Source organism: Salmo trutta, chromosome 19 (assembly GCF_901001165.1).
Source record: "Salmo trutta chromosome 19, fSalTru1.1, whole genome shotgun sequence".
NCBI lineage: Eukaryota > Metazoa > Chordata > Actinopteri > Salmoniformes > Salmonidae > Salmo > Salmo trutta.
In genome coordinates, this window is record NC_042975.1 from 11,035,318 (window position 1) to 11,060,351 (window position 25,034).

The 25,034-nt window shown below is 45.8% G+C and overlaps 1 protein-coding gene across 1 annotated transcript in view; it reads right to left on the reverse strand.

The window, feature by feature from the left end:
* Positions 1 to 25,034, reverse strand: part of LOC115153979 (rho GTPase-activating protein 26) — a 137,935-nt gene that overhangs the window by 64,956 nt on the left and 47,945 nt on the right. The window contains exons 2-5 of the mRNA XM_029699714.1: positions 13,104 to 13,199; positions 6,594 to 6,655; positions 4,969 to 5,040; positions 555 to 656 (exon numbers count right to left, since the gene is read on the reverse strand). Coding sequence (XP_029555574.1) covers positions 555 to 656; positions 4,969 to 5,040; positions 6,594 to 6,655; positions 13,104 to 13,199 — 332 coding nt within the window. The remainder of the gene's footprint in view (positions 1 to 554; positions 657 to 4,968; positions 5,041 to 6,593; positions 6,656 to 13,103; positions 13,200 to 25,034) is intronic.

Consider the following 25,034-nt stretch of genomic DNA (forward strand, 5'->3'; position numbering starts at 1 on the left):
GCAGCAAGGGAAAGGTATGTGCTTACTTCATGGAAACATGGATCTACTGCAGCAAGGGAAAGGTGTGCGCTTACTTCATGGAAACATGGACCTACTGCAGCAAGGGAAAGGTGTGTGCTTACTTCACGGAAACATGGACCTACTGCAGCAAGGGAAAGGTATGTGCTTACTTCATGGAAACATGGATCTACTGCAGCAAGGGAAAGGTATGTGCTTACTTCATGGAAACATGGATCTACTGCAGCAAGGGAAAGGTATGTGCTTACTTCATGGAAACATGGATCTACTGCAGCAAGGGAAAGGTGTGCGCTTACTTCATGGAAACATGGACCTACTGCAGCAAGGGAAAGGTATGTGCTTACTTCATGGAAACATGGATCTACTGCAGCAAGGGAAAGGTGTGTGCTTACTTCATGGAAACATGGATCTACTGCAGCAAGGGAAAGGTATGTGCTTACTTCATGGAAACATGGACCTACTGCAGCAAGGGAAAGGTGTGCGCTTACTTCATGGAAACATGGACCTACTGCAGCAAGGGAAAGGTGTGTGCTTACTTCATGGAGATGTGCTTCTTTCTTCTTTGCTGATAGACTCAGGTGCTTCTCCAGTACAGCACAGTACTTCTCTGTCTCTTTGTCGTATTTCTTCTTGGCTTCCTGTGAGAGGTCAGTAAAAAGGTCACCAACAGTCACTTTGTTTCCTCTAAAGTCCTGGAGACCACACACAGCAATGTGTATTTTTATTTAACCAGGAAGCCCAATTGAGGTCAGGAGACCTCTTTCCTAAGGGAGACCTCTATATCAGACATATGGCCCATTTCCAAAAAGGATTTAACTCAGTTTTACCCAAAAGACTGAGACTTTTTCTGTTTCAATCTACGCGGGCCAGCACCGGTGCTTTACTGGCCCATGGTTCCGGTGGACCTGTTTCACTTGGGGCCAAAGCCAAGCCACTGGTACTGCAGATTTAATTTACATAACAATGGCTAACTGTGAACTTTAACACCTTCTCACAAAGAAACTGTTTTGATTATGCAGGGTTGTTGATTCTGCTCTTTACAAGTCCTCACTGTCAGCCCTAGCTATGGAAACACAATGCCCCTAGCATATCATAAGGGTGTATACACTAGTGTAACACTGGTGTTACAGTTGAAAAGCAGCAATAGATCATAACTGCTACACTCTTAGAAAAAAGGGTGCCATCTAGAACCTAAAATGATTCTTCAGCTGTCCCCATAGGAGAAACCTTTGAAGAACCATGTTTGGTTCCAGGTAGAACTCTTTCGGGTTCCATGTAGAATCCTTTCCACAGAGGGTTCTACATGGAACCCAAAAGGGTTTTACCTGGAACCAAAATGGTTCTCCTATGGGGACAGCCGAAGAACCCTTTTGGAACCCTTTTTTCTGAGTGTACCTTCCAACAGAACATCATTTCTCAAGAGTTGTGGGTATTATTGGTATGTCCAGAGCTCAGCTTCACCGACAAACCTGGAGGCACATGTTGTGAGACACAGGTTGCAATCACAAGTCCTCTAGGGCTGCTAAAACCAACAGAGACAGCTCACAGCTGGTGGGAAAACAATAGACCACTTTATACCGAACCTCTGGTATTGAGGTCATCCACAGACAGACATACAGACATAACAGGGTGTGTCAGTACTAACATGCAGTACAGTACTCATCACCCTGGGGCACATTGACTGTGTCCACACCTGCTACTGAGTGATGTCATCATCCCTGTCCACCCAGTCACATGACCCAGCCTTTCAAAACCAGCCAGTTTCCACAGGAAGTAGAACCAATCAACCCTCCTCAGAGCAGAATGTCCACAACAGCTGCTCAACACATCACTTCGAAGCATCATAATATAGCAAACCAAAGTCATTCTATTAGCTCTAACCCTTCATAATAAATTCACCTGCATCATGGCTGTTATACACTTTTGACATGTTTCAAGGCCGTGCTATCCGGGATCCTTGGGACGTCCCCACCCCCCATTGAAGTGAACATTTTGAATGGTTAAGGTTAGGTACAGGTTAAGGTTAGGTAAGGGTTATGGTTAAGATTTTAATGATAATGGTGTGAAGTACATTCACAAAGTTATATCAATTTAATATCACTCTCAATATGATGTCTGTTACCTTTCTTCATTAACAATCAACCAGCTAAATCCTGATAAAGCACTTCATGTATTACCAGTATTGGCCATGTGGTGGCAGTGTCTTATCACATACGACCTGTCAGCTCTGGCAGGCAGAGCTGAGAGCAATATAGACACACCGAGAGGGTGTAGGGAGATCTCTGAATGCGGTCATCAATGGTGATTTAATAGAGGGATGCTACTCCCTGCAGTGCATACATTACATAGTCTACCCTACAAACATATAACTTCTACAGTTGAAGTCGGAAGTTAACATACATCTTAGCCAAATACATTTAAACTCAGTTTTTCACAAATCCTGACATTTAATCTTAGTAAAAATGCTGTCTTAGGTCAGTTAGGATCACCACTTTATTTTAAGAACATGAAATGTCAGAATAATAGTAGAGAGAATGATTTATCTCAGCTTTTATTTCTTTCATCACATTCCCAATGGATCAGAAGTTTACATACAGTCAATTAGTATTTGGTAGCATTGCCTTAAAATTGTTTATCTTGGGTCAAACTTTTCAGGTAGCCTTCCACAAGCTTCCCACAATAAGTTGAGTGAATTTTGACCCATTCCTCCTGACAGAGCTGGTGTAACTGAGTCAGGTTTGTAGGCCTCCTTGCTCGCACACACTTTTTCAGTTATGCCCACAGATTTTCTCTAGGATTGAGGTCAGGGCTTTGTGATGGCCACTCCAATACCTTGACTTTGTTGTCCTTAAGCCATTTTGCCACAACTTTGGAAGTATGCTTGGGGTCATTGTCCATTTGGAAGGCCCATTTGCGACCAAGCTTTAACTTCCTGATTGATGTCTTGAGATGTTGCTTTAATATATCCACCAAATTTCCTCCCTCATGATGCCATCTATTTTGTGAAGTGCACCAGTCCCTCCCGCAGCAAAGCACCCCCACAACATGATGCTGCCAGCCCCGTGCTTCACGGTTGGGATGGGTGTTCTTCGGCTTGCAAGCCTCCCCTTTATCCTCCAAACATAACGATGGTCATAATGTCCAAACAGTTCTATTTTTGTTTCATCAGACCAGAGGACATTTCTCCAAAAAGCACGATCCTTGTCCTCATGTGCAGTTGCAAACCGTAGTCTGGCTATTTTATGGCGGTTTTGGAGCAGTGGCTTCTTCCTTCCTGAGCGGCCTTTCAGGTTATGTCGATATAGGACTCGTTTTACTGTGGATATGGATACTTTTGTACCTGTTTCCTCCAGCATCTTCACATGGTCCTTTACTGTTGTTCTGGGATTGATTTGCACTTTTCGCTTCAAAGTACGTTCATCTCTAGGAGACAGAACGCGTCTCCTTCCTGAGTGGTATGACGGATGCATGGTCCCATGGTGTTTATACTTGCATACTATTGTTTGTACAGATGAACGCGGTACCTTCAGGAGTTTGGAAATTGCTCCCGATGAACCAGACTTGTGGAAGTCTAGAATTCTTTTTCTGAGGTCTTGGCTGATTTCTTTTGATTTTCCCATGATGTCAAGCAGAGGCACTGAGTTTGAAGGTAGGCCTTGAAATACATCCACAGGTACACCTCCAATTGATTCAAATGGTCAATTAGCCTATCAGAAGCTTCTAAAGCCATGATATCATTTTCTGGAATATTCCAAGCTGTTTAAAGGCACAGTCAGCTTAGTGTATGTAAACTTCTGACCTACTGGAATTTTGATACAGTAAATTAAAAGTGAAATAATCTGTTTGTAAACAATTGTTGGAAAAATGACTTGTGTCATGCACAAAGTAGATGTCCTAACCGACTTGCCAAAACTATAGTTTGTTAACAAGAAATTTGTGGAGTGGTTGAAAAATGACTTTTAATGACTCCAGCCTAAGTGTATGTAAACTTTCGACTTCAACTGTATGCAGTGGCTGTGGAATCAGCACAACCTGGACAAAGTCAGTTACCTGCCAAACTGAATGGAAAACTGATCATATTTGAGTGATCAGTGCATTTCCTAACAATCAGTGGATACGTTAAAATGTAACAGACAAATATGTATTTTTTTTGTCTTTCAAGGCTAAACAGGGATTATAAAATGGCTACATGACCCAATAAGGATTATAATTCCCCTCATAATCTACGAGGGATTGTAAAATCACACAATGACCCCATAGTAAGGATTAACAGGACATTTAGAGGAGGGGATCCCCCCAATAGTGTGCAACTGCAGCAAGCAATCCGCAGTAACGCCACCCCTCGAGCATCCCATTGGTTCCTTCATGAACACCCCCCCTCTTTGCATCCTATTAGTTCATGCATTGCTATTTAGCTAGATAGCACATGGGGTCGCCCCTGCCTCCCGCCTGCTGTGTACAAGAGAAAACCTTACCCGACAGACAGGGCCCAAAGGACACTGTCTACCAGTTGTTCCTGCCTCCCGCTAGCACAGCAGGTGGGAGGCTGGGGCAATACCATGTACTGGCTAGCTTGATGGTTACCGACACAGAGCGCTTGCTAGTTAGCAAGCCAGCACACAGTGTCACTCCTGCCTGCTATGTACCAGAGTACTCCTTAGGACTAGCTTGCTAAAGTAGCAGTTTCCTTCGATCCTGTCTGCCGAACAGCTGCCCTCGCAGTCGTTATCAGAACTGCGGGAAAACAGTGCCCATCTTCTGTGGGGTTTATAGGCTACTGGCATTCAACGGTATTGTGCATTAACGCCACCTACTGTACCGGAGTGCCCCCACCTCCCGCCTGTCCTAACTAAAAAAAAATTGCAATAGAAATATTAGTATGCAGGAAAGCCCCGAATTGCGGGCCTCAATTGCACCCTTCTCGGGGGTCCAGTCATAGTATATCCTTACCTTGGCAGCACTGATCTGCTCCTTCCTGAAGCGCTCCAGCGGTATGATCAGCACATCATTGGCATTTTCAATCTGAGCAGAGATGCAGCGATCAGTCACAACACAGCTGATCACACAGGACCTCACTCCCCTTGACTTTTTCCACATTTTGTTACATTACAGCTTTTTTCTAAAATTGAATAAATAGTTTTTTTCCCTCATCAATTTACACATAATACCCCATAATGACAAAGCAAAAACAGTTTTTCAGGAGTTTTTGCAAATTTATTAACAACAAAAAATGGAAATATCACATTTACATAAGTATTCAGACCCTTTACTCAGTACTTTGTTGAAGCAGTGACTACAGCCTCAAGTCTTCTTGGGTATGATGCTACAAGATAGGCACACCTGTATTTGGAGAGTTTCTCACTTTCTCCTCTGCAGATATTTTCAAGCTCTGTCAGGTTGGATGGGGAGTGTTGCTGCACAGCTATTTTCAGGTCTCTCCAGAGATATTCAATCGGGTTCAAGTCCGGGCTCTGGCTGGGCCACTCAAGGACATTCAGAGACTTGTCCCGAAGCCACTCCTGCATTATCTGTCTTAGCTGTGTGCTTAGTGTCATTGTCCTGTTGGAAGGTGAACCTTCGCCCTATTCTGAGGTCCTGAGCACTCTTGAGCAGGTTTTCATCAAGGATCTCTCTGTACTTTGCTCCGCTCATCTTTCCATCAATCCTGACTAGTCTCCCAGTCCTTGCCACTGAAAAACATCCCCACAACATGAATCTGCCACCACCATGCTTCACCGTAGGGATGGTGCCAGGTTTCTTCCAGACGTGACGCTTGGCATTCAGGCCAAAGAGTTCAATCTTGGTTTCATCAGACCAGAGAATCTTGTTTTTCATGGTCTGAGAGTCTTTAGGAGGAGTGCTGCAGAGATGGTTGTCCTTCTGGAAGGTTCTCCCATCTCCACAGAGGAACTCTAGAACTCTGTCAGAGTGACCATCAGGTTCTTGGTCACCTCCCTGACCAAGGCCCTTCTACCCCATTTGCTCAGTTTGGCTGGGCGACCAGCTCTAGGAAGAGTCTTGGTGGTTCCAAACTTCTTCCATTTAAGAATGACAGAGGCCACTGTGTTCTTGGGGACCTTCAGTGCTGCAGACATTTGTTGGTACCCTTCCCCATATCTGTGCCTCGACACAATCCTGCATCTGACCTCTACGGACAATTCTTTCGACCTCATGGCTTGGTTTTTGCTCTGACATGCACTGTCAACTGTGGGACCGTATATAGACAGGTGTGTGCCTTTTCAAATCATGTCAAATCAATTGAATTTACCAGAGGGGGACTACAATCAAGTTGTAGAAACATCTCAAGGATGCTTAATGGAAACAGGATGCACCTGAGCTCAATTTCGAGTCTCATAGCAAAGGGTCTGAATATTTATGTAAATAAGGTATTTCTGTTTTTTATTTCTAATACATTCGCAAAAATGTCTTGAAACCTGTTTTAGCTTTGCCTATATTAGGTATTGTGTGTAGATTGCTGAGGGATTCAAAATACTTTTTTTTTTAATAAGGCTGTAACGTAACAAAATTCAAGGGGTCTGAAAACTTTCAGAAGGCACTGTATATCTGACACTCACCATCCGTGTTCTCTCATCCTCCAGGTTCTGCAACACTCCAGCAAACTCCTGTAGAGACTTTGCTGTAGACAGACAGACAGACAGACAGACAGACAGACAGACAAGATGGCGTAGCCGTCAGACGTCTTTGTCTTTGTCCTGTCGTGGCCCTTGTATATATCTTTTTACATCTTTTTCTTTGCATATCTTTTAAAAATATTTTCCTAAACCTCAACTTTTAAATACTCTCCTGCAACCCGCCTCACCCAATGTGGCGTGGTTCTGTTTTTTTTCTAAAGTATTTCTATTTACTTCGGATCTGGAATCCCTCAACTGAAGCTAGCCAGCTAACTACCTACCAGCTATCAGTCAGCAAACCATTGCTAGCGGTCATCTGCTAACCTTTAGCTCGGAAAGCTCTCGCCAGTTCGAACAACGTGACTCAAACCAGAGCATAACGGACCTACTATTATTATTATTTATTTTTTCCCCCCATATCCCCGGATTCCTACCGCAAACTCTGAACATTTTCATCTGGATCGTCACAACTAGCTAACCGCAATCCCGGGTGACTACTCCTGGCTAGCGTTTCCATCCCGGAGCAAGCACCAATTAGCCTGAAGCTAGGGCTCCTGTGCTAACACCGAAGCCCGCTCCTGGGCTACAATATCCGGACCCCTTCTACTGCCGGTATGGGGCACGGAACCCCGCTGATCCTCTACGACTGGAATACCGACATAATCTGCCCGAAGATTCCAACAGGACCCTCAGGCGCGATTGCCGCTGAAGGCCCATTCTGCTAACCGCAGCCTACTAGCTACCTAGAGCTACTTGGAACCCTACTAATTCCACGACTGGTCTATCGACTTCATCGCACGAAGCTGCAAAAACAGACTTACTCCCATCTCGACATCCCCCAAAGGCTAACTTGCTAGCCCCGGTCTGTTAACTGCTAGCTTGCTTGCCCCGGTCTGCTAACTGCTAGCTTGCATGCCCCGGTCTGCTAACTGCTAGACCCGGTCTGCCAACTGCTTGCTTGCTAACCCGGTCTGCTAACTGCTAGCTTGCCAGCCCCGGTCTGCTAACTGCTAGCTTGTTTAGCCCCGGCCTACTAACTGTTAGCATCGGCCTGCTAACTGTCTGAATTGCCGTGTCCCCAGTCAGCCCAACTACTCACTAGACCCATATGCTCACTTGGCTACGCATGCCTCTCTCTAATATCAATATGCCTCGTCCATTACTGTCCTGGTTAGTGATTACTGTCTTATTTCACTGTAGAGCTTATAGCCCTCCTCAATATGCCTTAACCAACCATGTTGTTCCACCTCCTACATATGCGATGACATCACCTGGTTTAAACGTCTCTAGAGACTATATCTCTCTCATCATTACTCAATGCCTAAGTTTACCTCCAATGTACTCACATCCTACCTTACCTTTGTCTGTACACTATGCCTTGAATCTATGCTATCGTGCCCAGCAACCTGCTCCTTTTACTCTCTGTTCCGAACGTGGTAGACGACCAGTTCGTATAGCCTTTAGCCGTACCCTTATCCTACTTCTCCTCTGTTCCTCTGGTGATGTGGAGGTTAATCCAGGTCCTGCAGTGCCTAGCTCCACTCCCACTCCCCAGGTGCTCTCATTTGTTGACTTCTGTAACCGTAAAAGCCTTGGTTTCATGCATGTTAACATTAGAAGCCTACTCCCTAGGTTTGTTTTACTCACTGCTTTAGCACACTCTGCCAACCCAGATGTCTTAGCCCTGTCTGAATCCTGGCTTAGGAAAACCACCAAAACCCCTGAAATCTCCATCGCTAACTATAACATTTTCCGCCAAGATAGAACTGGCAAAGGGGGCGGTGTTGCAATCTACTGCAAAGATAGCCTGCAGAGTTCTGTATTACTATCCAAGTCTGTACCCAAACAATTCGAGCTTACTAAAAATTCACCTTTCCAGAAACAAGTCTCTCACTGTTGCCGCTTGCTATAGAACTCCCTCTGCCCCCAGCTGTGCCCTCGATACCATATGTGAATTGATTGCCCCCCATCTATCTTCTGAGCTCGTGCTACTAGGTGACCTAAACTGGGACATGCTTAACACCCCGGCCAACCTACAATCTAAGCTTGATGCCCTCAATCTCACACAAATGATCAATGAACCTACCAGGTACAACCCCAAATCCGTAAACACGGGCACCCTCATAGATGTCATCCTAACTAACTCGCCCTCCAAATACACCTCTGCTGTTTTCAATCAAGATCTCAGCGATCACTACCTCATTGCCTGCATCCGTAATGGGTCTGCGACCAAACGACCACCCCTCATCACTGTCAAACGCTCCCTAAAACACTTCTGCGAGCAGGCCTTTCTAATCGACCTGGCCGAGGTATCCTGGAATGACATTGACCTCATCCCGTCAGTAGATTATGCCTTCCTCACCATCTTAAATAAGCATGCCCCACTCAAAAAATGTAGTACTAGGAATAGATATAGTCCTTGGTTCACTCCAGACCTGTCTGCCCTTGACCAGCACAAAAACATACTGTGGCATTCTGCATTAGCATCGAATAGCCCCCGTGATATACAACTTTTCAGAGAAGTTAGGAACAAATATACACTGGCAGTTAGAAAAGCTAAGGCTAGCTTTTTCAAACAGAAATTTGCATCCTGTAGTACTAACTCAAAAAAGTTCTGGGACACTGTAAAGTCCATGGAGAATAAGAGCACCTCCTCCCAGCTGCCCACTGCTCTGAGGCTAGGAAACACTGTTACCACCGATAAATTCACTATAATTGAGAATTTCAATAAGCATGTCTCTACGGCTGGCCATGCTTTCCACCTGGCTACCCCTACCCCGATCAACTGCCCGGCACCCTCCACAGCAACCCGCCAAAGCCCCCACCATTTCTCCTTCACCCAAATCCAGATAGCTGATGTTCTGAAAGAGCTGCAAAATCTGGACCCATACAAATCAGCCAGGCTAGACAATCTGGGCCCTCTCTTTCTAAAATGATCTGCCGAAATTGTTGCCTGTTCAACCTCTCTTTCGTATCATCTGAGATTCCCAAAGATTGGAAAGCTGCCGCGGTCATCCCCCTCTTCAAAGGGGGTGACACTCTAGATCCAAACTGCTACAGACCTATATCTATCCTACCCTGTCTTTCTAAGGTCTTCGAAAGCCAAGGTAACAAACAGATTACCGACCATTTCGAATCCCACGTACCTTCTCCGCTATGCAATCTGGTTTCAGAGCTGGTCGTGGGTGCACCTCAGCCACGCTCAAGGTCGTAAACGACATCATAACCGCCATCGATAAGAGACATTACTGTGCAGCGGTATTCATCGACCTGGCCAAGGCTTTCGACTCTGTCAATCACCACATTCTTATTGGCAGACTCGACAGCCTTGGTTTCTCAAATGACTGCCTCGCCTGATTCACCAACTACTTCTCTGATAGAGTTCAGTTTGTCAAATCGGAGGGCATGTTATCCGGACCTCTGGCAGTCTCTATGGGTGAGCCACAGGGTTAATTCTCGGGCCGACTCTCTTCTCTGTATACATCAATGATGTTGCTCTTGCTGCTGGTGATTCTCTGATCTACATCTACGCAGACAACACCATTCTGTATACTTCTGGCCCCTCTTTGGACACTGTGTTAACTAACCTCCAGACGAGCTTCAATGCCATACAACACTCCTTCCGTGGCCTCCAACTGCTCTTAAACGCAAGTAAAACTAAATGCATGCTATTCAATCGATCACCGCCCACACCTGCTCACCCGTCCAGCATCACTACTCTGGACGGCTCTGACTTAGAATAAGTGGACAACTACAAATACCTGGGTGTCTGGTTAGACTGTAAACTCTCCTTCCAGACTCACATTTAGCATCTCCAATCCAAAATTAAATCTAGAATCGGCTTCCTATATCGCAACAAAGCATCCTTCACTCATGCTGCCAAACATACCCTCGTAAAACTGACCATCCTACGGATCCTCGACTTCGGTGATATCATCTATAAAATAGCCTCCAACACTCTACTCAACAAACTGGATGCAGTCTATCACAGTGCCATCCGTTTTGTCACCAAAGCCCCATACACTACCCACCATTGCGACCTGTACGCTCTCGTTGGTTGGCCCTCGCTTCATACTCGCCGCCAAACCCACTGGCTACAGGTTATCTACAAGTCTCTGCTAGGTAAAGCTTATCTCAGCTCACTGGTCACCATAGCAGCACCCACTCGTAGCACGCGCTCCAGCAGGTATATCTCACTGGTCACCCCCAAAGCCAATTCCTCCTCTGGTCGTTTTTCGTTCATGTTCTCTGCTGCCAATGACTGGAACGAACTGCAAAAATCTCTGAAGCTGGAGACTCATATCTCCCTCACTAGCTTTAAGCACCAGCTGTCAGAGCAGCTCACAGATCACTGCACCTTTACATAGCCCATCTGTAAACAGCCCATCTATCTACCTACCTCATCCCCATACTGTATTTATTTATTTTTCTTGCTCCTTTGCACCCCAGTATCTCTACTTGCACATTCATCTTCTGCACATCTACCATTCCAGTGTTTAATTGCTATATTTTAATTACTTCGCCACCATGGCCTATCTACTTACCTCATTTGCACTCACTGTATATAGAGTTTTTGTTTTCTTTTGTTCTACTGTATTATTGAATGTATGTTTTGTTTATTCCATGTGTAACTCTGTGTTGTTGTTTGTGTCGCACTGCTTTGCTTTATCTTGGCCAGGTCGCAGTTGTAAATGAGAACTTGTCCTCAACTATCCTACCTGGTTAAATAAAGGTGAAATAAAAATATAATAAAGAGGGAGGTCAATAAATAATGAGCCAGTGATCATACTTTGGCTCTGTACACAATCTAACATTCAACACGTGTGACTTTGCTTGCATAACAAGGTTATTCATTTGAAATCCTAGTTGACATGCATGCTTTAGACTAGGATGTGTTTTCAACTAGCAAGATACTGATTGTTCCATCCCTGTTCTAGACCAGGGTTTTTCAAACCCCCCCCCCCCCCCCCGATGCACATTTTGGTTTTTGCCCTAGTACATAATATCTGATTCAAATAACCAAGTCTGCATCAATCTTTGATTGTCTGAATTAGCTGTGTAGTTCTAGGGCTAAAACCAAAACGTGTGCTCAGGGGGGGCCCCGGGACCGAGTTTGGGAAACCCTGGTTTTGATCGAGCCTAGCATGACTGCATTGTTTTGGGTCAGAGTTTTCACTTGAGATGCCACGATCCTGTTTACACGCACTCGACAGAGTAATACTCTCCAAATGTGGAATTCAAGTCTTACATTTTAATTCCTACTATAAAAAGGAACACAAAATATTACAGGAATGTACTTTTAACATAATGGCAAGTTTATTGAGGTCCTTGAATTTCATCTAACTTGTCAAGGAACCTAATTGCATTTATAACAGCATTTCTGCCCTGCTGGAAAAAAAACAGAAAAGACATGCATGCTGGTCACCAGCCTTCGCTGTGTTTTGGACACTAATGACCAGCGTTCGCTGTGATTTGGACACTAATGACCAGCCTTCGCTGTGTTTTGGACACTAATGACCAGCCTTCGCTGTGTTTTGGACACTAATGACCAGCCTTCGCTGTGTTTTGGACACTAATGACCAGCCTTCGCTGTGATTTGGACACTAATGACCAGCCTTCGCTGTGTTTTGGACACTAATGACCAGCCTTCGCTGTGTTTTGGACACTAATGACCAACCTTCGCTGTGTTTTGGACACTAATGACCAGCCTTCGCTGTGTTTTGGACACTAATGACCAGCCTTCGCTGTGTTTTGGACACTAATGACCAGCCTTCGCTGTGATTTGGACACTAATGACCAGCCTTCGCTGTGTTTTGGACACTAATGACCAGCCTTCGCTGTGTTTTGGACACTAATGACCAGCCTTCGCTGTGATTTGGACACTAATGACCAGCCTTCGCTGTGTTCTGGACCCTAATGACCAGCCTTCGCTGTGATTTGGACACTAATGACCAGCCTTCGCTGTGATTTGGACACTAATGACCAACCTTCGCTGTGTTTTGGACACTAATGACCAGCCTTCGCTGTGTTCTAGACACTAATGACCAGCCTTCGCTGTGATTTGGACACTAATGACCAGCCTTCGCTGTGTTTTGGACACTAATGACCAGCCTTCGCTGTGTTTTGGACACTAATGACCAACCTTCGCTGTGTTTTGGACACTAATGACCAGCCTTCGCTGTGTTTTGGACACTAATGACCAGCCTTCGCTGTGTTTTGGACACTAATGACCAGCCTTCGCTGTGATTTGGACACTAATGACCAGCCTTCGCTGTGATTTGGACACTAATGACCAGCCTTCGTTGTGATTTGGACACTAATGACCAGCCTTCGCTGTGTTTTGGACACTAATGACCAGCCTTCGCTGTGATTTGGACACTGGTGACGAGCCTTCACTATGTTTTCAACACTGGTGCTGAGTGTGTAACTACAAGCTTCTCAGGGCGAGCTCACCAATACATATCTCGTCATCCGTTTCTGCGTCTCCTATGCACTGGAACTTAAACTCGTTGAGAGACTCTGCAAATTTCCTCTTGGCCGTGGACAGATCTGAAGGGGGACAGAGAGAGGGCAAGTCACGTTAACAAAAAGAGGGATGCGTATGTGCGTCTTTAAAAAACAATGCATGAGGTGTTAAAAGGCTCCTTCCTTAGCTATGTCCATTGCACAGTTTGTGTGTTAACCGTTCTCACAGAGAGAGAGGGAGGAAGGGAGAGAGAGAAATTGACCATGCTTGTGTAAATAGCATGAGCCCTTCAATGGGCACACCTGTATGATTTGCAGTTGCTTGTCAGTCTGAATCATTTTTATTGAGGCCCTGTAACCTTGTACTTTTTCATAAATACTGAATGCCTCAGCATATCAAGGAAGCTCTCGCCTCAGGAGTGAGACCTCAGAGCTGGCTAGAAAACGCCAATGGGTTCAGAGTTTGCTCTCATATACTGAGTCACAATGTGTTGCTGGCATCAAAGCCACCACAGTATGAAAACACTATGGCAATAGATAGTTGTACATCGAGATCTCTGTACATCGTGATCTCTGTACATCGAGATCTCTGTACATCGAGATCTCTGTACATCGAGATCTCTGTACATCGAGATCTCTGTACATCGAGATCTCTGTACATCGAGATCTCTGTACATCGTGATCTCTGTACATCGTGATCTCTGTACATCGAGATCTCTGTACATCGAGATCTCTGTACATCAAGATCTCTGTACATCAAGATCTCTGTGGTCAGACTGGTAACCTGACCATGTTTCACTTCTTCTGAAATGACTCAAATGAGGCATTAGAGTTTTGGCCAAGTTGTTTCCCTGTAAGGGCAATGTTAAAGACTGTTGGAGAAGGATTAGGTGAGCGACAGGTGGCCAACAGTGCTTTAGAGTCTAGGTGAACCAAACACCCTGTCACACACACCACATGGCAGGCAGTACGTTGCAGCAGGCCTATCATGTCATGTGTCCTTCTCGTCTCTTCTGTGAGATTTTCCACACATCTCTCCAGAATGTCCCTCACTGGAACTCTTCACTTTATCTCTCTCTCTGTGTCTCTGTCTGTCTCTCGCTGTCTGTCTCTCGCTGTCTCACACTCTGTCTCGCTGTCTCTCTGTCTCTCTCTGTCTCCAATCATCTCAACTCTTTAGAGACAAGATGACATGAACATATCTATAGCAAAGCATAGTGACATACCACCTGACTCTAGTACTAATTGCACTGAGATTTGTATTTGTATTTAATAGGGATCCCAATTAGTTCCTGCCAAGGCAGCAGCTACTCTTCCTGGGGTTTAATAGGGATCCCAATTAGTTCCTGCCAAGGCAGCAGCTACTCTTCCTGGGGTTTATTATGGATCCCCATTAGTTCCTGCCAAGGCAGCAGCTACTCTTCCTGGGGTCCAAACACATAAAAGAAAGATAAAACAGTACATCATATAACATTATTACACCGCTACATGTCTACAATACAAAATGTATAATACCACCATACAACAATATTACAATGTGTGCGTAGGTTATCGTGTATGCGTGTGTTTGTACCTGTGTGTGTGTCTCTTCACAGTCATCGCTGTCCCATAAGGTGCATTTTTATCTGTTTTTTTTATCTAATTTCACTGCTTGCATCAGTTACCTGATGTGGAATATAGTTCCATGTAGTCATGGCTCTATGAAGTACTGGACTTGGGGACTGTGACCTCTGGTGGCATGTCTTGTGGGGTATGCATGGGTGTCCGAGCTGTGTGCTAGTAGTTTAAACAGTGCACGTACCTGAGCACACATAGAGGTAACTGGACAGCTTATCGCACATTTCAAATATAGGAAAATGCCCATTTGGGGATATCTGATTTCTGATTGTCTTAACTCACCATTAATAAGCTGGGCTTCTCAGTCATTGTTTTCTTCACCTCACACAGTAAGTCAACAAAGTCATTTTTTTCATCTATTCAAATTATAATAGTTCCTCACAGTATTTGAAAAATCTTTCCAACACCATCCCCCTCGATAGTCAGCGTCGCTGATAAATAGGCTTTACATTTTTATTTAAGCTTTATTTAACTAGGCAAGTCAGTTAAGAACAAATTCTTATTTACAATGACAGCCTAGGAACAGTTAACCCACTGTTGGGTGCTGGGTGCTTATATTTGTCCTATTTCACACATGTACAACTGTGTATTAATAGACATGTATGGGGATTTAAAATAGCAACCTTTCGGGTTACTGGCCCAACGCTCTAACCACTAGGCTACACTATAAGAGAAACATGGCTGAAGCTTACCACAGCTCTTTAGGTTATGTGTGTTTTAGACTGGAGTGGTTAGGAGTCATAGCTCTTTAGGTTATGTGCGTTTTACACTGGAGAGGTTAGGAGTCACAGCTCTTTAGGTTATGTGCGTTTTACACTGGAGAGGTTAGGAGTCACAGCTCTTTAGGTTATGTGTGTTTTAGACTGGAGTGGTTAGGAGTCACAGCTCTTTAGGTTATGTGTGTTTTAGACTGGAGTGGTTAGGAGTCACAGCTCTTTAGGTTATGTGCGTTTTAGACTGGAGAGGTTAGGAGTCACAGCTCTTTAGGTTATGTGTGTTTTACACTGGAGAGGTTAGGAGTCACAGCTCTTTAGGTTATGTGTGTTTTAGACTGGAGAGGTTAGGAGTCACAGCTCTTTAGGTTATGTGTGTTTTAGACTGGAGTGGTTAGGAGTCACAGCTCTTTAGGTTATGTGTGTTTTAGACTGGAGAGGTTAGGAGTCACAGCTCTTTAGGTTATGTGTGTTTTAGACGAGTGGTTAGGAGTCACAGCTCTTTAGGTTATGTGTGTTTTAGACGGGAGTGGTTAGGAGTCACAGCTCTTTAGGTTATGTGTGTTTTAGACGAGTGGTTAGGAGTCACAGCTCTTTAGGTTATGTGTGTTTTAGACTGGAGTGGTTAGGAGTCACAGCTCTTTAGGTTATGTGTGTTTTAGACTGGAGTGGTTAGGAGTCACAGCTCTTTAGGTTATGTGTGTTTTAGACTGGAGTGGTTAGGAGTCACAGCTCTTTAGGTTATGTGTGTTTTAGACTGGAGTGGTTAGGAGTCACAGCTCTTTAGGTTATCTGTGTTTTAGACTGGAGAGGTGTGGTGTCTGGTAGACGTGTGTGTGTGTCTGAGACATGGCCGTGGTTCGTTAACGACGTCCCCATCATCAGGACACAGTTCACCACACAGTAGGCCTAATCTCACCACAGTGCACCGCCAAAGGCTTGTGTGATGCAAATGCATGACATACCAGACATGCACGAACACACACACACACACACACACGCACACACACACACACACACACACGCACACGCACACGCACACGCACACTCCCTGCTACTGGCCCAACTGTATCAATAAAGATTCCCTTTGTGAAGAGTGTGCTGGGGCAATACCAGTGAAACAACTACAGTGCTGTCTGTGCTGGGGCAATACCAGTGAAACAACTACAGTGCTGTCTGTGCTGGGGCAATACCAGTGAAACAACTACAGTGCTGTCTGTGTTGGGGCAATACCAGTGAAACAACTACAGTGCTGTCTGTGCTGGGGCAATACCAGTGAAACAACTACAGTGCTGTCTGTGCTGGGGCAATACCAGTGAAACAACTACAGTGCTGTCTGTGCTGGGGCAATACCAGTGAAACAACTACAGTGCTGTCTGTGCTGGGGCAATACCAGTGAAACAACTACAGTGCTGTCTGTGTTGGGGCAATACCAGTGAAACAACTACAGTGCTGTCTGTGCTGGGGCAATACCAGTGAAACAACTACAGTGCTGTCTGTGTTGGGGCAATACCAGTGAAACAACTACAGTGCTGTCTGTGCTGGGGCAATACCAGTGAAACAACTACAGTGCTGTCTGTGCTGGGGCAATACCAGTGAAACAACTACAGTGCTGTCTGTGTTGGGGCAATACCAGTGAAACAACTACAGTGCTTTCTGTGAGTATGTGTGCATCTAAGTGTGTCCCTGACTATGTGACTCCACTTTAAGGCCAGGCCCTGTAACCATATCAACAGGATATCCACAAGCAGCCAGAGTGCTATGCAGCCCTATATATAAACACTATTCATTCAGGAAAACAAAGGCATATTTCAGCAGCAACACAGCATTGGATTTGTCTCAACTCCAGACTTGACCCAGGCAGCTGAGGAAACCGATGATTACAGTTTTACCTGGAAGGAAGGGAGGCTAAAGTACAGTCACTTTAGTTAGGGCTGTGACTACAGTCAGTTGAGTTAGGGCTGTGACTACAGTCAGTTGAGTTAGGGCTGTGACTACAGTCAGTTTAGTTAGGGCTGTGACTACAGTCAGTTGAGTTAGGGCTTGGCTATGTGCAGTTGAGTTAGGGCTGTGACTACAGTCAGTTGAGTTAGGGCTGTGACTACAGTCAGTTGAGTTAGGGCTGTGACTACAGTCAGTTGAGTTAGGGCTGTGACTACAGTCAGTTTAGTTAGGGCTGTGACTACAGTCAGTTGAGTTAGGGCTTGGCTATGTGCAGTTGAGTGAACCAGAAAGATAAAAGCACACATAGAGGCTAATATGATAAATATTGTCAGCACTGTGACATTCTAGGACACTGAGACATATCAAGGCGTAGATTATTACCAAATGAGACATGGGATTTCCTGAAAATGATCCTTGCTGTGAGTCACTCAGATAGCAGAACAACATGAACCAAAATAACTAGTGTTGTTTCTGACTGACAATGACTGATTTATCAGTTCATTGGTTGAACCCCATGTTTTCATTGACTGACCCACCCTATCTTTAGGCCTTCCATCAAACATAATGACTATCATCACCAATCACCTCTAGACAATATAACATATTACTAAACATGAATATCTCCAGCACCCAGTCTCTACTCTTATCTTCCTGACTTCAAAACCAGTGAGCAGAAATTGCAACACTGTGAAATTCAACACGGGCAATTTCCTCTGTGGCCAATTAGAGAGAGAGAGAGAGAGAGAGAGAGAGAGAGAGAGAGAGAGAGAGAGAGAGACAGAGAGAGAGAGAGACAGAGAGAGAGAGAGAGCGACAGAGAGAGAGACAGAGACAGAGACAGAGAGGGAGAGAGAGAGGGAGAGAGAGAGAGAGAGAGAGAGAGAGGGAGAGAGAGAGAGAGAGACGACCCTTGAGACGCAGCCCACGGCAGAACTTTGCTCCGCCCCTCCATCTCCCTGGCAACGGCCTTAGCGTCCCGTTAACTAAAGAAAACTTGTGACTACAAGTACAATCTTGTTGTATTTGAGTCCTTTAATTTCCATCTGTTTGTCAGAATGAGGAAAGGCACTGATCTGGAGACAGACAACACGTGTTCCTGTAACTTCGCCCAGGGAGGAAACTGAGGTCTCTCAGCTGTTCTCAGACACAAATGTGAGGTAAGAGGAGTGGAAATTAAAGTATTCCACTTCCGGGGGGTGGCAGGTGGCCCCGTGTCAACAGGAAAGCTAGGGGTCAGGAGTCATTGTTCTGTCAGCTGTATCAGTCACACACACACACACACACACACACACACACACACACACACACACACACACACACACACACACACACACACACACACACACACACACACACACACACACACACACACACTCTCTCAGAGCAGGCTGGTTACATGAATTGCAAAGTCAGGTCAATGCTGGGCCTCTGCTCTGCTCTCACTAGGAGAATCTCCACTGCATACTCATCGCGTCCTTCCATAGGTCCCTCCCCTCTGACCTTCTTCTCCAATGGGTTTTGAGAAGGAGGCGAGGACAGAGGAGTATGCAATGGAGATTCTAACCATTTTGTGAGCTTATGACCTTCTCCTTACCCCAGAAGTGAGGCACAGGGACATCCCCTAACTTACCACAGGATGACAGAGGTCAAACTGTCATTGAAAGAGAACAACATGATGCACCCCCAGTCCCAACATGATACACCCCCAGTCCCACCATGATACACCCCCAGTCCCACCATGATACACCCCCAGTCCCACCATGATACACCCCCAGTCCCAACATGATACACCCCCAGTCCCAACATGATGCACCCCCAGTCCCAACATGATACACCCCCAGTCCCAACATGATACACCCCCAGTCCCAACATGATACACCCCCAGTCCCATCATGATACACCCCCAGTCCCATCATGATACACCCCCAGTCCCAACATGATACACCCCCAGTCCCAACATGATGCACCCCCAGTCCCAACATGATACACCCCCAGTCCCAACATGATACACCCCCAGTCCCAACATGATGCACCCCCAGTCCCAACATGATACACCCCCAGTCCCATCATGATACACCCCCAGTCCCATCATGATACACCCCCAGTCCCAACATGATACACCCCCAGTCCCAACATGATACACCCCCAGTCCCAACATGATACACCCCCAGTCCCAACATGATACACCCCCAGCCCCACCATGAAAATACCCCCAGTCCCAACATGATACACCCCCAGTCCCACCATGAAAATACCCCCAGTCCCAACATGATACACCCCCAGTCCCAACATGATACACCCCCAGTCCCACCATGAAAATACCCCCAGTCCCAACCCTAGTGCATTTATCTTGCAGTAATATTGACATTTAAGTAATTTAGCAGACGCTCTTATTCAGAGTAAGTGAGATACATTTTCTACTGGTCCCCCGTGGGAATTGAACCCATAACCCTGGCATTGTAAGCACCATGCTCTACCAACTGAGCCACACTCATCATGAGCACTGTATGCCATCTAGACGTGTTGATATCATAGTCATGTTAATACCTCCAGATAATCAGGTTAACATTACGCTCTCAGAGAATGTACCTGGGTTGATTTCTTAATCCTGTAATCTCATCCAGATGCCCAGTCTGACAGCTACTTTCTGGATTCGCTCCCTCTCTCTCTCTAGTAACGGATTTCCCCAAGCAAAACTATCATGTTCAAGTTTTATTGTCACATATACAAGTACTGTGAAATGCTTAACGTTCATGCTCTACCTAACAGTAGTGATGGTAAAAAAAATAGATACAGTTACATATCAGGATACTATTTTTGCCGATATATCGTAAACTCTAAAAAGAAAAGGTTCCTGGAGTATCCTTCAGGGGTTCTTCAAATTGAAACTGTGGGGGATATATATATATATGATATGATATATATATATATATATATGATATATATGTTCTCTGAAGAACCCTTTAAAAGGGAAAGAAAGAACTGCTTTTAATGGATCCTCGAAGAACCTTTTGAAGAACATTTATGAACTAACCCCCTTATTATTAATATTATTAATAATATGCATAACAATAACAACAATAACACAATATTATAGATGTCAGTGTTTATTATGAATTTAGTGGAAAAGCAGAATAAAAAATGGAAATATGAGGTAAACTCCCAGCAGTATATCCTCTGACATGTTGATGTTAATGTGTTGATGTTCTCCGTATCCATAGCCAGAATGGTTTTACAGTGCATGGTGATAAAACAGGTTTCCTGTTATATTCTTCAGAGTCTGTGAACCCAAAAAATAGTAATTATACAGATGCTTAACAAAATTATATCATACCTAGAGTTTTTGTGGTAAATGTGAATGAAAAAACCTGTTTTGATAATGGTTTTCATACACACACCTTGTCCATAATGCAGAGGCCTATGGGATATTCATTGAGGAGGTAAGGGAGGAGGATGGTTAATGTGATCAGCATAACATACCAATACCAATTGACATACCTTTGTATGCCTCTTCGTCTGTATACCTGCAGACACAGACACAAAAGTGAGCAGTTCAGTCATCTGCACACAGTACAGCTAGCCTTCAACATACTCTTATAGCCTACATATTCTTACCTCTTTGTTGATTGATATCCATTGAATGGTGTCCATTTTCTGTTTTAGAAAGATTTGCACAAATATGAAAAGATAGATGGTATCATCATTAAACAAGATCAATTTAGATCATACAAGGGACAAACCTTCCCTTAAATTGAGGAGATCTTAACATATTTCAGTTAAGTGCCTGCACCTGCTGTCCTTTCAAATCCAAATGTTTCAGTTGGGAAGTTAGGCTCCTGCAAGGACCCCCACCAACTATTCTCTGCTGCCAATGACTGGAACGAACTGCAAAAATCTCTGAAGCTGGAGACACATATCTCCCTCACGAGCTTTAAGCACCAGCTGTCAGAGCAGCTCACAGATCACTGCACCTTTACATAGCCCATCTGTAAACAGCCCATCTATCTACCTACCTCATCCCCATACTGTATTTATTTATTTTTCTTGCTCCTTTGCACCCCAGTATCTCTACTTGCACATTCATCTTCTGCACATCTACCATTCCAGTGTTTAATTGCTATATTGTAATTACTTCGCCACCATGGCCTATTTATTGCCTTAACTTACCTCATTTGCACTCACTGTATATAGACTTTTGTTTTCTTTTGTTCTACTGTATTATTGACTGTATGTTTTGTTTATTCCATGTGTAACTCTGTGTTGTTGTATATGTCGCACTGCTTTGCTTTATCTTGGCCAGGTCGCAGTTGCAAATGAGAACTTGTTCTCAACTAGCCTACCTGGTTAAATAAAAGTGAAATAAAAATATAAACAAATATAAACAACTAAGGAGGTTCCTCGATGAACCCCACCTCCTATGGGGTTCTTGGAAGAAATGTTTGGGGGCCATTTTCAGTGCCAAGAACCCTAAGGATCTTAGAAGAACCCTTGTTGAACCACACCTTTTTAGAGTGTATCGTTTTGACAATATCACAACATTATTTTTGTGCTAGTTTGCTGTACCTGCACCAAAATTCCAGTATTTTTCCTTCATAGCTTGTTCTTCATCTTCTTTTGAAATCTTTTCAGCATTTTAACTTCCATGACTGGTCAAAACTGGTTTTCTCATGGCTCTGTTGTCCCTCTGCAGCAGCAACGTGTTTGAAACAATACATATCGTATTGGCACATAAATATCATGATAATATCATATCGTGAGGTCCCTGGCAATTCCCAGCCCTACCCAACAGTGCAGTAATCAATAGCAAAATAGCAAAACGAATCAAAATAAAAGATAAAACATGTATGTAGTAAAGAAACAAATAAGATAGGAAGCTATGTACTGCTAAATGACTTATAAATGCAGCTCTCTACCCTCTTCTCCCGTGTACCAATCACACCCAGGTTCCCATGCTCTCCCTGTGTCCTTGGTGAGAGGGTAGTGTAGGGTAGTGTAGGGTAGTGAGAGGGTAGTGTAGGGTAGTGAGAGGGTAGTGTAGGGTAGTGAGAGGGTAGTGAGAGGGTAGTGTAGGGTAGTGTAGGGTAGTGAGAGGGTAGTGTAGGGTAGTGAGAGGGTAGTGAGAGGGTAGTGTAGGGTAGTGTAGGGTAGTGAGAGGGTAGTGTAGGGTAGTGTAGGGTAGTGAGAGGGTAGTGTAGGGTAGTGAGAGGGTAGTGTAGGGTAGTGAGAGGGTAGTGTAGGGTAGTGTAGGGTAGTGAGAGGGTAGTGTAGGGTAGTGAGAGGGTAGTGAGAGGGTAGTGAGAGGGTAGTGTAGGGTAGTGTAGGGTAGTGAGAGGGTAGTGAGAGGGTAGTGTAGGGTAGTGAGAGGGTAGTGAGAGGGTAGTGAGAGGGTAGTGAGAGGGTAGTGTAGGGTAGTGTAGGGTAGTGAGAGGGTAGTGAGAGGGTAGTGAGAGGGTAGTGTAGGGTAGTGAGAGGGTAGTGTAGGGTAGTGTAGGGTAGTGAGAGGGTAGTGAGAGGGTAGTGTAGGGTAGTGAGAGGGTAGTGTAGGGTAGTGAGAGGGTAGTGAGAGGGTAGTGTAGGGTAGTGTAGGGTAGTGAGAGGGTAGTGTAGGGTAGTGAGAGGGTAGTGAGAGGGTAGTGTAGGGTAGTGTAGGGTAGTGAGAGGGTAGTGAGAGGATAGTGAGAGGGTAGTGAGAGGGTAGTGAGAGGATAGTGAGAGGGTAGTGAGAGGGTAGTGAGAGGGTAGTGAGAGGGTAGTGAGAGGATAGTGAGAGGGTAGTGAGAGGGTAGTGAGAGGGTAGTGAGAGGATAGTGAGAGGGTAGTGAGAGGGTAGTGGTAGGGTAGTGAGAGGGTAGTGAGAGGGTAGTGAGAGGGTAGTGAGAGGATAGTGAGAGGGTAGTGAGAGGGTAGTGAGAGGGTAGTGAGAGGGTAGTGAGAGGATAGTGAGAGGGTAGTGAGAGGGTAGTGGTAGGGTAGTGAGAGGATAGTGAGAGGGTAGTGAGAGGGTAGTGGTAGGGTAGTGAGAGGATAGTGAGAGGGTAGTGAGAGGGTGGTGAGAGGATAGTGAGAGGGTAGTGAGAGGGTAGTGGTAGGGTAGTGAGAGGGTAGTGAGAGGATAGTGAGAGGGTAGTGAGAGGGTAGTGGTAGGGTAGTGAGAGGATAGTGAGAGGATAGTGAGAGGGTAGTGAGAGGGTAGTGGTAGGGTAGTGAGAGGATAGTGAGAGGGTAGCATCGCTGCCTCCTTCAGGCTTGAGGGAAAGGGGAAGTAGAAGGAATGGAAGAGTCATATTTCCCATCATCATCAGCCAGGGTCAATGTGCAGTGCAGAACTTTCAACACTCAGGTCTTGCCAAAACACTCAAAGTCCAGTGCGCCTAACTCCCTCTCCCCTCCTCCCTCTCCTCCTCACTACTAGTAGCTCCCAAACACTGAGGGGAGTACAGTGGTTTCACCCTACAACCTTGCCGAACCAGAGAGCAGAGACGAGAAAGAGCAGAGATCCCCCGCCTCTAGCTGAGCTTGGTGTGGGCTAGCCCGTGTTGGGATGGTGTTGGCTTGGTGTGGGCTAGCCCATGTTGGGATGGTGTGGGCTTGGTGTGGGCTAGCCCGTGTTGGGATGGTGTGGGCTTGGTGTGGGCTAGCCCATGTTGGGATGGTGTGGGCTTGGTGTGGGCTAGCCCGTGTTGGGATGGTGTGGGCTTGGTGTGGGCTAGCCCATGTTGGGATGGTGTGGGCTTGGTGTGGGCTAGCCCGTGTTGGCTTGGTGTTGGCTTGGTGTGGGCTAGCCCATGTTGGCTTGGTGTTGGCTTGGTGTGGGCTAGCCCATGTTGGCTTGGTGTGGGCTTGGTGTGGGCTAGCCCGTTTTGGCTTGGTGTGGGCTTGGCTTGGGCTAGCCCATGTTGGGATGGTGTGGGCTAGCCCGTGTTGGGATGGTGTGGGCTTGGTGTGGGCTAGCCCGTGTTGGGATGGTGTGGGCTTGGTGTGGGCTAGCCCGTGTTGGGATGGTGTGGGCTTGGTGTGGGCTAGCCCATGTTTGGATGGTGTGGGCTTGGTTTGGGCTAGCCCGTGTTGGGATGGTGTGGGTTTGGTTTGGGCTAGCCCATGTTGGGATGGTGTGGGCTTGGTGTGGGCTAGCCCATGTTGGGATGGTGTGGGCTTGGTGTGGGCTAGCCCATGTTGGGATGGTGTGGGCTAGCCCATGTTGGGATGGTGTGGGCTTGGTGTGGGCTAGCCTGTGTTGGGATGGTGTGGGCTTGGTGTGGGCTAGCCCGTGTTGGGATGGTGTGGGCTTGGTGTGGGCTAGCCCGTGTTGGGATGGTGTGAGCTTGGTGTGGGCTAGCCCGTGTTGGGATGGTGTGAGCTTGGTGTGGGCTAGCCCGTGTTGGGATTGTGTGGGCTTGGTGTGGGCTAGCCTGTGTTGGGATGGTGTGGGCTTGGTGTGGGCTAGCCCGTGTTGGGATGGTGTGGGCTTGGTTTGGGCTAGCCCATGTTGGGATGGTGTGGGCTTGGTGTGGGCTAGCCCATGTTGGGATGGTGTGGGCTAGCCCATGTTGGGATGGTGTGAGCTTGGTGTGGGCTAGCCCGTGTTGGGATGTTGGGATGGTGTGGGCTAGCCCATGTTGGGATGGTGTGAGCTTGGTGTGGGCTA